The 13,545-nt window shown below is 36.1% G+C and overlaps 1 protein-coding gene across 2 annotated transcripts in view; it reads right to left on the reverse strand.

Moving 5' to 3' along the window:
* PCGF6 (polycomb group ring finger 6) overlaps positions 1 to 13,545 on the reverse strand; it is a 34,283-nt gene that overhangs the window by 10,584 nt on the left and 10,154 nt on the right. The window contains exons 7-9 of one of the 2 annotated variants that reach the window (XM_072621437.1): positions 12,572 to 12,599; positions 12,008 to 12,159; positions 7,666 to 7,752 (exon numbers count right to left, since the gene is read on the reverse strand). In XM_072621437.1, coding sequence (XP_072477538.1) covers positions 12,049 to 12,159; positions 12,572 to 12,599 — 139 coding nt within the window. In that variant the 3' untranslated portion in view covers positions 7,666 to 7,752; positions 12,008 to 12,048. Of the gene's footprint in view, positions 1 to 7,653; positions 7,753 to 12,007; positions 12,160 to 12,571; positions 12,600 to 13,545 lie in introns of those variants that run through there. The other variant, XM_072621438.1, reaches the window with a different exon arrangement.

Consider the following 13,545-nt stretch of genomic DNA (forward strand, 5'->3'; position numbering starts at 1 on the left):
AGGTGTAGACTAGCTTTGGCAGGAGGAATTCCCTACCCAATGACATCACCCTTCTAATCTATTCCTAGCTCTGTTTGAGCGCTCTGTGGCATTAGGCAGTGGTGACCAGCTGTTCTTTGGAGCTTTCCCTGCTTCACTGTTTCCTCTAACATTTTCTCCTTTCTCAGAACACGCATGCTCTGTCTTGTCTGTTTATAACTGTGAACATTCCAACAGTGGTCTGTTACTCTCCCCTTCTTTCCCACAATCACCTTTATGCTTATGGATCATTCTCCTTGGTTTTGATCTCTCACCTCTAGGCCTGGATGACATCATCTGAATGTCCCTCAGCCACCTCAAAATGTCTCCCAAGGAACTAGCAGTTTTCCTCTTCATACAAGCTCTTCTTGCCATCTACTCAGTATCTCAGTGGAACACTCAAATCATTCTTCTGGTGCCTGGGCTAGAAACCTTTGCATCATCCTGCTCTCATCCTTCTTCTTCCTCTAAGTTCAACAATCACCAGCTCCTGTCATATTAGCTCCTTATTTTCCAATCCCTACACCACTGCTGTCTCACATTCAAATGATTACAAAAGCCTCTTTGCTTGTCTGCCTAACTCCAGGCTTCCTCCTTTAATCTATCATGGGTATTACTGCCATACTAACCTTGCAAAACACAGATTTATTCATGCTGCTTCCCATACGGCTCCATAATGGCTCCACGTTGCCTATAATCACAAGTCTAAACATCTGACTTTTTCAGGGCCTAACAACTGAAAACTCTACTTTAACTAACAAATCACATTTCTTATTACTCCACATATAAACTTTCTGGTTCAGTTACCCAAATATGGTTACCACCATGTCTTTATACTTATGATACTCCACATGCTTGGAATGACTTCCCTTGTTTCCTTTCTCTAAATTTTATCCATCCTTCAAAATGCAGCTCAAATCCAACCCTGACTCCCCTCACTATTCAACAAACTATTTTGTAGTCTTTTTTTTTTTAATTTTCACTGCATTTATAATGAGTACCAAACAGCTTATGCTCTCAAATGATTTTATTAGCTTCATTTTCCCAGGTATCTTCCAAGCTACTCAAAAGCAGGGACCTTCTGTCATGTTTCCTAGGCATCCTCCATAGCAGGGACAGGGGTGGGCACAAAGCAGTTGCCAAGTACTCAATTTTATCTTCCATTATTTTTTTCTACCATTATTGATAATTTTTAATTGAAATGTTATTTTTAAAATAACCTATAAATTTTGCCTTTTTAATTTTAATGATTTCGATCTAAAAAGCAAATCTTAGTGCTAAAATTGTTGGCTAAATGACTTGAAAAATTATGGTAATTTTTTTGTATAATGATTCTTAAAAACACATAAATTAAATCTAAAATCAGAAGCTTACTACTAATTGTTAGCACCATATGTTTTCAATAAGTGAATCAAGAATTAAGGGGAAGAAAGGATAAGATTTTAAAAAAAGTTTTGCTTCTCAGATTATTTAAAATATTAAGCTAAATACAGGTAAAACTGAATTGTATATCCATGGGCTTCTTAAAATTGCTTTATATTTAATTTCCCCCTTATTGTTGAGCAAATTATATTAGTTGGTGTCAGTTTTAAAAGACTGATGAAATATCTGGGAATGCAATTAAGTTTAACTTTTCTTAATAAGAAAGGTTTAAAGTTTGGATTAACCTTACAATACTATGAAATTAGACACAAAAAATACTTAACATTTACACTAAATTCTTTCCACTCATTATTGACTGGGAGAATTTGAAGTAAAGAAATATATCTTGCTCTTTGATCCTGAGCAAATCACAACCTCTACACTTTCCTTGATATGACCTTGTAACTTGAGTATAAAATCTAGTATTATATAAAATTAAATACGAATCAGAAGATTCTAAAAACTACTATGTACTTTTATTAAATCCTTGGTAATTAAAAACTCATTATTCTCTTAACGAGCTACTCAATATACATACATTTGGATAACAAGGATCTACAAGCTTGATTCTTAAAATCTACCTGAACGTAACAATTTAATAAAAAGACTTTTAAATCAAATACAAATGGATTTTATTTTTCCCTTAAGGTTGAAAGGTTTTGATTGTAAACAGTAATAATTGTTAATATTTCTGAGCTTCAGGGAAGAAATCAAGTCTTCAAATATGTAATTATGATGAAAAACGTAGCTATTAGAGCTTTATGCATCTTATAACTTACAAGGCAATGACTGGTTCTGTGAAGTTCATACCTGACAATATTGCCTTGTCCAAATACCTGTTACCATCATCTACCGACTTCTAGGTAATTCTCTTTCCTTCCTTTTCTAGGGCTTCCTTCTCACGGCACTTTTTACATGAGCTCATAGCATGTGATGGTAGAATCTTCATTTAAAGGTATGGAAATAGAATTTACTGTTACCAGCTTAGTATGTGACCTTAGGCCAAAGTGAAAACAGACTTTGGTTCTGTTTCTTTCTCCATTAGTACTCAGCAGGAATTGAGTTATAGTTAAATTATCTACAATAACAAAATATACAACACCTCTGATTAAAAAACAGCTTAAGTGGTTAATAAAAGCATTTTTTCAAAAAAACCCAAACAAACCTAGATTTCATACACTACAAATAAAAACTGAAAAACTAAACGGGCAAAGATAATTCACATAATAATTCACATAAAAGCAACTATCACAGAAAATAGGGTTCAGGACATCAATAAGTTCATTCAGATTAATGAATGAAGTGCTAATTCTTCATATAATCAAGGAATTGGAAGCGTGCTCCAAGGCTCTTTAGTTCAACCTACACCTGACTGAATTAAGAATCTTTTTGATAACACATGAATGAGGAGTCAGCTAGCCTTTGCTCGAAGACTCCACTACTTCCTGATGTGGAGGACCCAATCAGCTTCTGGATAGCTCTAATTGTTATGAGGTTTTTCTTTATATCAAGCCTAAAGCGACCTCTTTGCAACTTCTACTCACTATGCCTGGTTCTGATTTCTGGGACTAGGCAAGACAATGTCAATCTTTCTTCTACATGAAAACCCTTCAAATACTTGAAAACAGCTTTCTCCCCGCAAGTCTTCTCTTCAGTATTCACACTCTCTTTCAGTTTAACAACCAACTTAAAACCACCCACTGAGATGCCCTAAATAAAATCCTTTATTCTATTCTGCTACTTGTGGTTTCAAAGATTATTCATTACTTAACAGATTTGAAACTCCTGGTTCTGACTCACTCCCATTAATACATACCTGTGTAGGAAGGTCACAGGTTAGTAAGCATGTCACATATTCACCACTTTAGTAAAATGAATGGTTTAAAGGAAGTCATCGTTGGCAGGCTTGAGAAATTGAAGACTATCGCTGTCCCTAGTCACTCTCTAGTTTCCTTATCTGTAAAATGGGGATAATAATAGCATCTCCCACCTCCCAAGGTTGTTGTGACAGATCAAATGAGATAATTACAAAACAGTTAGCATAGTGCCTGGCATATGCTAAGTGCTATATAAATGTTAGCTGTTATTATTATTACTCAAGCCTACTAACGCTGATGAACTAAAACTTTTCATCTGGTTGACCATGATTCATAGTTGTAGACCTCATTTCAGATCAGTAGCCTAAAAAGATTGAACTACTGAATTGAAAAGTTTACATATTTAACTATTTTCTGTTCTGTACATATATTTCAATCTAAATAAAAACTACCCCTTACAAAATGACCACAGACATACAGTGTGTAAATACAGAAAGATCACATACTTAGCAAAGAAGTGACATGGGAAATTGAAGATTGAGTAGAAAACTTGAATGTTTTTTCCTATTTCAAGATAAAGGTCTTTGTCTTCTATAATAAAAATAAAGCAAATTTCTACATAGCCAAGTCAAGTAAAAGTTTTCCTGAAAAAACCTGAAAACATCAAATGTGTAAAGCTTAAACAGAATAATTAGTTTTCCAGTTACTATTCAGTTAAAGACAAAGTAATTTATAACTAAGAAAGAATTCCCAACTCCCAATACTCATCAGGTAATATCTATTTTGCTCCAACAGGGCCCATGCCTTCTGCTTTTTCTATTCAAGAGTGATAGATAATTATGTGATTGCTGCTATTTTCCTTTTCAAGGTTCCTGTAAAAAGCTATTTATTATACATGGCACCAAATGTACTTTTAAGTAATTAGAGAAAAGTAAACTTAAGTGCATTGTGTCTACAGGCTGATGAATAATTCATTTCTAACTTTCAGTCACGTTGTGATAGCAAACCAGTCAAGATTAGTGCTGAAAATACAAGCTGCATTTTGTTGATGAAAAAAAAATGTATTAGAAAGGCTAGTACAATTTAAGGGTTATCATCTAACATTCTACTGTCTTATAATAATCATAAATAATAATAATGATAGGATATTTCTTTTTTTTTTCATCTTAGGTAAAATCATTTTATTTTTTTTATTTTTTATTTTTTTATTTTTATTTAACTTTTAACATTTATTTTCACAAAACTTTGGGTTACAAATTTTCTCCCCTTTCATCCCCTCCCCCCCAAACCCAAGCATTCTAATTGCCCCTGTGACCAATCTGCTCTCTCTTCTATCCTCCCTCTCTACCCTTGTCTACGTCTTCTCTTTTGTCCTGTAGGGCCAGATAGCTTTCTTTACCCCTTAACCTGTATTTCTTATTTCCTAGTGGTAAGAACATTACAGTTGATCCTAACACTTTGAGTTCCAACTTCTTTAGCTCCCTCCCTCTCCACCCCTTCCCTTTGGAAAGCAAGCAATTCAATATAGGCCAAATCTGTGTAGTTTTGCAAATGATTTCCATAATAGTTGTGTTATATAGGACTAACTATATTTCCCTCCATCCTATCCTGTCCCCCATTACTTCTATTCTCTTATGATCCTTTCCCTCCCCCTGAGTGTTGACCTCAGATTGCATTCTCCTCCCCATGCCCTCCCCTCTATCCTCCCCCCCACCCTGCTTGTGCCCTTGTCCCCCACTCTCCTGTATTGTGAGATAGGTTTTCCTATCAAAATGAGTGTGCATTTTATTCTTTCCTTTAGTGGAATGTGATGAGAGTAGACCTCATGATTTCTCTCGCCTCCCCTCTTTATCCCTCCACTAATAAGTCTTTTGCTTGCCTCTTTTATGAGAGATAATTTGCCCCATTCAATTTCTCCCTTTCTCCTCCCAATATTTCTCTCTCACTGCTTGATTTCATTTTTTTTTTTTTAAGATATGATCCCATCCTCTTCAATTCACTCTGTGCACTCTGTCTCTATGTATGTGTGCGTGTGTGCATGTGTGTGTGTGTACTCCCACCCAGTACCCAGATACTGAAATGTTTCAAGAGTTATAAATATTGTCTTTCCATGTAGGAATGTAAACAGTTCAACTTTAGTAAGTCCCTTATGACTTCTCTTTGCTGTTCACCTTTTCATGGTTCTCTTCATTCTTGTGTTTGAAAGTCAAATTTTCTTTTCAGCTCTGGTCTTTTCATCAAGAAAATTTGAAAATCCTCTATTTCATTGAAAGACCATTTTTTCTCCTGAAGTATTATACTCAGTTTTGCTGGGTAGGTGATTCTTGGTTTTAGTCCTAGTTCCTTTGACTTCTGGAATATCCTATTCCATTCCCTTCGATCCCTTAATGTAGAGGGTGCTAGATCTTGTGTTATCCTGATTGTATTTCCACAATACTTGAATTGTTTCTTTCTAGCTGCTTGCAATATTTTCTCTTTCACCTGGGAGTTCTGGAATTTGGCCACAATGTTCCTAGGAGTTTCTCTTTTTGGATCTCTTTCAGGTGGTGTTCTGTGGATTCCTTGAATATTTATTTTGCCCTCTGGTTCTAGAATCTCAGGGCAATTTTCCTTGATAATTTCATGGAAGATGATGTCTAGGCTCTTCTTTTGATCATGGTTTTCAGGTAGTCCCAAAATTTTTACATTGTCTCTCCTGATTCTATTTTCCAGGTCAGTTGTTTTTCCAATAAGATATTTCACATTATCTTCCATTTTTCCAATCTTCTCTCTTTGTTCTGTGATATCTTTCTCATAAAGTCCTTAGCGTCCATCTGTGCCATTCTAGTTTTGAAAGAACTATTTTCTTCAGTGAGCTTTTGAATCTCCTTTTCCATTTGGCTAATTCTGCTTTTGAAAGCATTCTTCTCCTCATTGGCTTTTTGAACCTCTTTTGCCAATTGAGTTAGGCTAGTTCTCAGGGTGCCAATTTCTTCAAGATGTTTTTGGTTCTCCTTTAGCAGGGAGCTGATCTGCTTTTCATGCTTTTCTTTCATCCCTCTCATTTCTCTTCCCAGTTTTTCCTCCACCTCTCTAACTTGATTTTCAAAATTCTTTTTGAGCTCTTCCATGGCCTGAGCCCATTGGGTGGGCTGGGACACAGAATCCTTGATTTCTGTGTCTTTGCCTGATGGTAAGCATTGTTCTTCCTCATCAGAAAGGAAGGGAGTAAATGTCTGTTCTCCAAGAAAGTAGCCTTCAATAGTCTTTTTTCTTTTCCCTTTTCTGGGCATTTTCCCCAGCCAGTGACTTGACCTCTGAATATTCTCCTCACACCCACCTCGACTCCTGGTCCTCCCAGCCAGCGTTTGGGGACTGAGATTCAAATGCTGCTTCCGCCTTAGGGCTTTTGGGGGGGGGGGGCAGGGCTGCTATTCAGTGTGAGAATTAAGTTCAGGTGGTCAGGTAGGGGCAGGGCCGCCTCTCAGGCTCAGTTCCCTCAGGGGGTTTATGTATGGACCTAGTTAGGATATTTCAAACCAGGAATTTGTAAGTTTTTTGTCACAGAAACCACTGGCAGTCTGATGAAATCTAAGGGCTCCTTCTCAGAATAGTTTTTAAATGTATTGCCAAAGAAATCAATTATACTGACAGTAAATCATACATACATCACAAAATACAACATGGACCTGAGCTCAAGAATCTTTAACAGAAAAAGAATTCCTATTATAAACGTTTATACTGTGCTACAATACAGAAAACAGATAACCCAAATATATAAGCCATCAAGTTCAAGCAATGAAAAGACAGGGTGTTTTGCTATGTAATTTACACTTATTCTTTAGCATAGGATTTAATTAAGTATATAACAGAGTTTAAGTACTCATTATTGTAACAGGTTGAAGGTTTCTCTCTATTGTCATCAATACAGGGAAAAAGAAAAATGAACAAAACCGCAGGCTGACATAGGAAGAGCTTTGGTTTCTTTTTCAAAAATGCTTAAATCAGTTCATCTCTGGAGATGATCTAATCTTGCAAGAAAATTGGCTAATAGTTAAACTTCTACTTAGCCTTTTTTTTCCTACAAATGGGGTTGAGACTGGAGTCCCAAGGACACTTTATTGTTCCTTACATCCCCAGGTTATTTTCACTAAGATGAACTAAGAAAGCAAGTATAGAGAGTCAAATGTGACTAAGGTACAAAGTCAACCTGAATATCTGCTTTGATCAGTTAATGTCTATGTTGTTTCTTTTGACAAACACACACCATTCTTGTATAGATAAAAAAGAAGTCTCACTGAATGAAATGTCAGAGTTTTCCCCTTTTACATGAAGGCTACTAGCTCAAATGTGAGTCACTACTGCTACGCATGAAATAATTTGCCAATCTTATCCTAACTACACATGTGTATTATACCTGACAAGCTGGATTGAGACCCATTTTTCTTCTGAGAAATTTTTCAACGTGCCCAATAGTTGCTTCTCCTGAAACACGAACAAACTTCTTTTCCAGTGGCTGTAAGAACAATGAAATTACTTATAGATGAAACAACATGGGTTACTTAGCCCATTTTAAACACCTTTCATAGTAAAGAAGATTACTCTGCTTCATGCAACCTCAAGTCTAGTCAAAGCCAGCATTCTTTTGTTTCCCAATTCATACACTGGTGCAGTCATCTCCCAGGCCTAGAACACACCACACCCCCTCCTCTCCCTCCTCATGGCCACTTCTCAGAATCCTTATTATCTTTCAGGGCCTGATTAGGTGCTTCCCCTGATGCAACCTTAATACACCCAACGGTTAATGAATGATGTCTTCTTGATATTGACTGTCCAGTTCCAGTGGAATGCAAACTTTCTGAGGACAGTGATTGGGTTTATATCTCAGGTTTGTCTTTATATCTCTAGAGACTAGCATAGTGCACACAATAGGTACATAAATAAATTTTGGAGAACTGAATTGAAAATTTAAAAAATTTTACTGTTGCTGTGTCTTACATCATTATCATTTTCAAGAGATCTCTCTCAGCTCTTCTCTAACAACAAAATACCATTTATAAGCAAGTGTAGTTAAACCCAAACCCTAATATTAACCTTGCCTAACAATCCAGTCTTCATTTCAGACCTACAGAGAGCCACAAACTGTCTGCCAACAGAAAATATTCGTCATAATCAGTTCAATATCAAGAAATATTTTACCAAAGAAACAAAAGTTATTAATAATATATCCTAGAGTCAACTACCTATATGATTAAAAAAGTTTTCCAACTCCCTGTTTTTAGAAGATATGTTGACATTTTCTGGATTAAAAATAAATGCTTTAGTACCTCATGAAACAGATGTTTAACACCAAAGGAATTCAATTTATAACATCAATGTATAGGATTAATGACTGAATTAATATAGATAGGCCTTGAACATATAGTTTGAGTGTGAAAAGCAGGGGAACACCCTATTTGATTATTGTCCTGAAACAATTATAATATTTCAAAATAAACTGCAACAGAAAAGAATTCCTATTATCAACTTTTATACTGTGCTAGAATACAGAAAATGGATAACACAAATATATAAGGCATCAAATTCAAACAGTGAAAAGGTAGGGTTATTTTGTTTTATGTCCTATAAATTAACTTGGAAACAAAAAGATGTATTTCTTCCATATTCTACCACTAACTGAAATCTGATTTCCTAAAAAGCCCACATTCCTTGACATCCTCTGATGCTGGCACTCCTCTCTCTCTTGAACACAAAAGAGCCTAGAAGAAGAGCTGGTACAATTCCTGCTACCCGTGGCTACTTTCAGAACCTTCCTGTGCAGAATTTCTCTTTTTGAAATTCATGTCACTACATTAGACTATCCTATCCAGATATATGTTCATGATATCTTCAAAGTCACCATTTCTTCTTCTGTGATTTCAGTCCCTCGGCTCAGTCTCCGCTTTGCCTCAATCCCTCCCCTCCTCCTTCATGACTCCAATGTTTACTGAAATTCCCCTATGAACAGCCTGGACTCCCAGGATCTCCATCCCTACTCTGCTGGCTCAGTCACCTCCAGGGCTGATCACACCTTAAACTTTATCATCTCTTAAAACCTCTCCACCACCTTTGGGATCTCAAACTCTTTGGAGGCCCTTCTCTGATCAGTTTTCTGTTCTCTCTCTCTTACTGTCTCATGCCTATTGAAACTGCGTTTTACCCCCCTTTGATCTCCTCGCTCCCTGCTCTCTCACTTTAATATGCATGTTCTTATCCTGGCCATCTGGTAACCCAGATCAACCAGGCAGTTCCCTATTCTTGAATCCCTTGCTCTTGTGATGTTCACTCCTCACTAATCTTCATCTTGGTTATCTTCCACCTAAACACTGACATAAGAAGTAACGAAACAGCAGACTAGATCAATCGCAAATTATGCTTTCTAACTTCACTGCTACATGGCAATTCTTTTATTCATGTGATTAATTTCCATTCACAATCTCCATAGCAGTTATTCCAAACTTTCTTTCTCTTCATGTTTCCAATTCCACTTCTATCCCCCTCTTTCAGAAAATGAACTTACCTCCCCCTTTATTGAGAAGATGGTTGTGAGCTTCCCTTATCTTTCATCTTTCCCTCAAAACTTCTAAATGTTTACACAATCCTTGGGCAATCAGTCATTCAACAAACATTTATTAAATGCTTACTGTGTGCAAGGCATTGTGCTAAGCACTAGGGATAAAAAGACAAAAACGAATATTCTTGACCCAAAGGAGGGTACATTTTAATTGGGGCATCACATAAATGTATGCAGAAGAAATTAAAGATCAAATAAAAATTTTGGAGAAAATAATTGGAAGCAGAATATTTAAGAAGAGAAGACACTAAACTTTACCCAAGTAATGGGCTCCCTGATAGAAGAGGTCAAATAGAAATAAATGATTCTATGACAAAACATAGAAATATAGAACAAAAGCAAAAGACTGAAAAAATACATCTGATATCAAAAATAAGAGATTTGTTAAAATGGTCAATGAGAGAGAAATTAAGAATTGTTAAAAATCATGATAAAAAAAAAGCTTGGACACTAGATTTCAAGAAATTATCAATGGTTAACTGTTCTGATCTATTAGAATCAGAAGACAAAGTGAAGACAGAAAGAACTTACTTATTACCTCTTGAAAAAAATTCCCAAAGGAAAAGTTGTAGGAATGTTATGGCCAAAATCCAGAGCTCCCATGTCAAATAAAAAATACTATATGCACCCATTAAGAAGCAGTTTAAGTACCAAGGAACTACAGTCAAGATCACGAGTGACCTGCCAGTTTTTTTCTATAAATGAGAAGAGAGCTTAGAACATAATATTCCAAAAGCCAAAAGATAAAGGCTTATAACCAAGAATAACTTAATCCACAGCATTATGCCAAAGGAGAAGAAAAATGACCTTTACTGGAACAGAGAACTTTTAAGCATTTCTAATGAAAAGAGCTGAGTAGGCTCTATAAAGATAAACATATCTGAGTGAATGGAATGAGCTGTATGATGATTCAGTGCTAACACTCTAATAGGGGGAGAAGAAATAAGTATTCCTTCATCAATTTAATATCTTCAAAAGGCATTGTAAGAGTTAAATAAGAAAAACAGAGGACTTAGGTTCTGTTCTAAGGGGAATAGTTTAAAAGGAAGAATAAAGTAGGGCAGAAAAAGGGTGAAAGCTACTTCCTATAACTGGAATATGTGAGAAGTGAAGTGACCAACAGCATGAAAAGGTACAGAAAGGTCAAGGAGAATGAAGGCACAGAAGAGGCCACTGGAAGATTGTTGCTGACTTCAGAGACAGCAGTTTCAAATGAATGACAGGCGGAAGGGAGTGGAGAGAGGAAGTGGACATACTGAATGTGGACGGCTTTTTCAAGCAGTCTGGGACAATATTTAGCAGAGAGAGTTGGAGCTATAAAGTCTTATTAAGGAGAGACTTTAGTGTATCTATAGGCAGCAGGAACCAAAGACAGAAGATTAAAGTGAGGCACTAATAATGGGGGCTGTCAGCTGCAGGGGATGGGATCAAGTGTCCAAGCAGAGAGCCCTTGGAGAAGATGGCTATCTTTTCATCAGAGACTGCAGGGAAGGAAGATATGGTACGGCAAAAGTCAAGGGGTGAGGAGAGCTTATAAAATGAGGAAGAAGGAAAAAAGGAGTTCTCAGCAAATAACCTCAACTTTGTTCAATCATGAGACCAAGATTTCAGTTGAGGGGGTGGGGGAAGTGGACATTTTTGCAGACTTGATAAGAGAATGTTTGGAACAGCCTCTAGGGGGAGTGGGTTAGAGAATTAATTAGGGGAGAAATAGAAGGATTGCCTAGTTGCAGTAAGGCCTCAGTTGATCTACAGTGGAACCAGCTGGCATTTGTGAGACTTCTCTAGCCCCATTCAGCATGTGAGTAGGAACAAAGGAGGCAAATGGTAAGGATGATTCAGATTATCTGCAAGGTTTAACTCTTTTCCCAGATTACTTATAAAAACCTTAAATAAAACCAATCCGGCACCAATCCCTGGGAAACTGTTAAATTCCTCCACCCAAAGAAACACCTATTTATTCTTATGATTTGCTTGTTCTAAATTGATTCTCTGTTCTAAAACAGTACACCAATCCCATGGTAATTTTTAAAAACAGCCTTGAGAGTAAAAACTAATAAAAATAAAAACAAAAAACAGATTATCCCTAGTGATTCCCCTTTATTCACATGAATATTTACCTTCTCAAAGAGCTCTAATAGATTAGTAAGGCATTTACCTTTACAGAAGGCATGTTGCCTTTTCTCTGAATGACATAGACTACAGTATCAAAGCACAACACTGTGTACAATGGAAGCCTATAGTTTGGAGCTTTAAAGGCAACTCTGAATCAAAGTACATTCCAAAGGAGCTCACTCTTCCCTCTAAAATCTGAAGAAATGATTGAAGCAACAAGTTAGGGCAGGTTAACTTGAGCCAAAAATGTTACATGCAAACACAATTTTAAGCTTTTATAGGGCTAAGTGCCAACTATGCAAAAAATGCTGAGACATTTTCTCACTGTAGCCACATTTGTTTGATACTTGGTTTGAAATATTTTTAAATGGGTTAACCATTTGTTTTTCTTTACTCCACCTTGCCTTAAATAATAAATCTCTACTTGTTACCTCTTTCTTTATTCAAAAACATTTCTGAGAGGTAGACAATGTCATTCACATATAAGTATTTGTTTTATTCATAAAACATTTTATGCAGATCTCACTGAGAGGTAATCTGACTGGGTTTATAGGATATATAGAACTCATTTGAAATGAAAGATATAACTGAAAAAATAAAAAAATACCTTAAAATGTCCTGTGCCTTCATTAGCTCTGAAAAGAAAAATCAAATTTTAATTTTTTAATGTCCTACTTTATCATATTAAAAACAAAGCAACAGAGTATGAATATTTGAGGGAGATACATTTAAGCTTTTTAAAACACAAAATGCTGCTGAGCTAAACTTTACATTTTTACATAATCAAAGTAGATAAATGTCAACAATCTTGACCCACTTAAATTCTACTGATAAAACTCCTGCTTGTTGTTCCTGCCATCTGGTGGTTTGATATCAGCAGCTTTACTCAGCATATATCTTTGAATATATTTATTTATCATTATTCTTCTACAAAACAGGAAATTTCAGAATTAATTTAATATTAAGACCTTGAGTTCAACAGTTACCTACTCGTACGTCTTGGGCTCTTCGTTGTTTTTATTTTTTTTCTATAGTATCTCTAATGAAACAAAATTTCAAAGGATTTTGTGGGCTGGCTTATTTATCCTTGCTGTTTTAGAGGATTTCTGTTTAATAATTTACCATCACTTCAAAGCTCACACAACACTCTGCACCTCCCATAAATCTGAGTATTATTTTATATAACAGTGTCCCTCTACCATCTTACCTAAACTATATTTTCTTAATGCCTAGATGCAGTACTCAAAGGCACTTAACATTTGTTGTACTGAATTCACCTTCCTAAAGTGTCATCCTTTACCCCCTTAAAAATATTTGTATGACTTTGCAGAATTACACAGGTGAAAGGGATCTTAAAGATTATCCAGTCTACTCTCCTCACCTAAGGCACAGAAGTAAAATAATTTGTCCAAGGTCCCACAGTTAAACTATTGGCTGAGCAAGAAATAGAATTCAAGTCTGCTGACTCCAGTACCAAGTAATAGACAGTACTGGATCCTCTACTGTATCAAATTTGTCACTCAAAGAGGCAGAAACAAACAGAACCATAGAATCTCAGAGATGGAAGAAATTTTAGAAGTT

The sequence above is a fragment of the Notamacropus eugenii genome, chromosome 1 (assembly GCF_028372415.1).
Source record: "Notamacropus eugenii isolate mMacEug1 chromosome 1, mMacEug1.pri_v2, whole genome shotgun sequence".
NCBI classification, from domain to species: Eukaryota; Metazoa; Chordata; class Mammalia; order Diprotodontia; family Macropodidae; genus Notamacropus; species Notamacropus eugenii.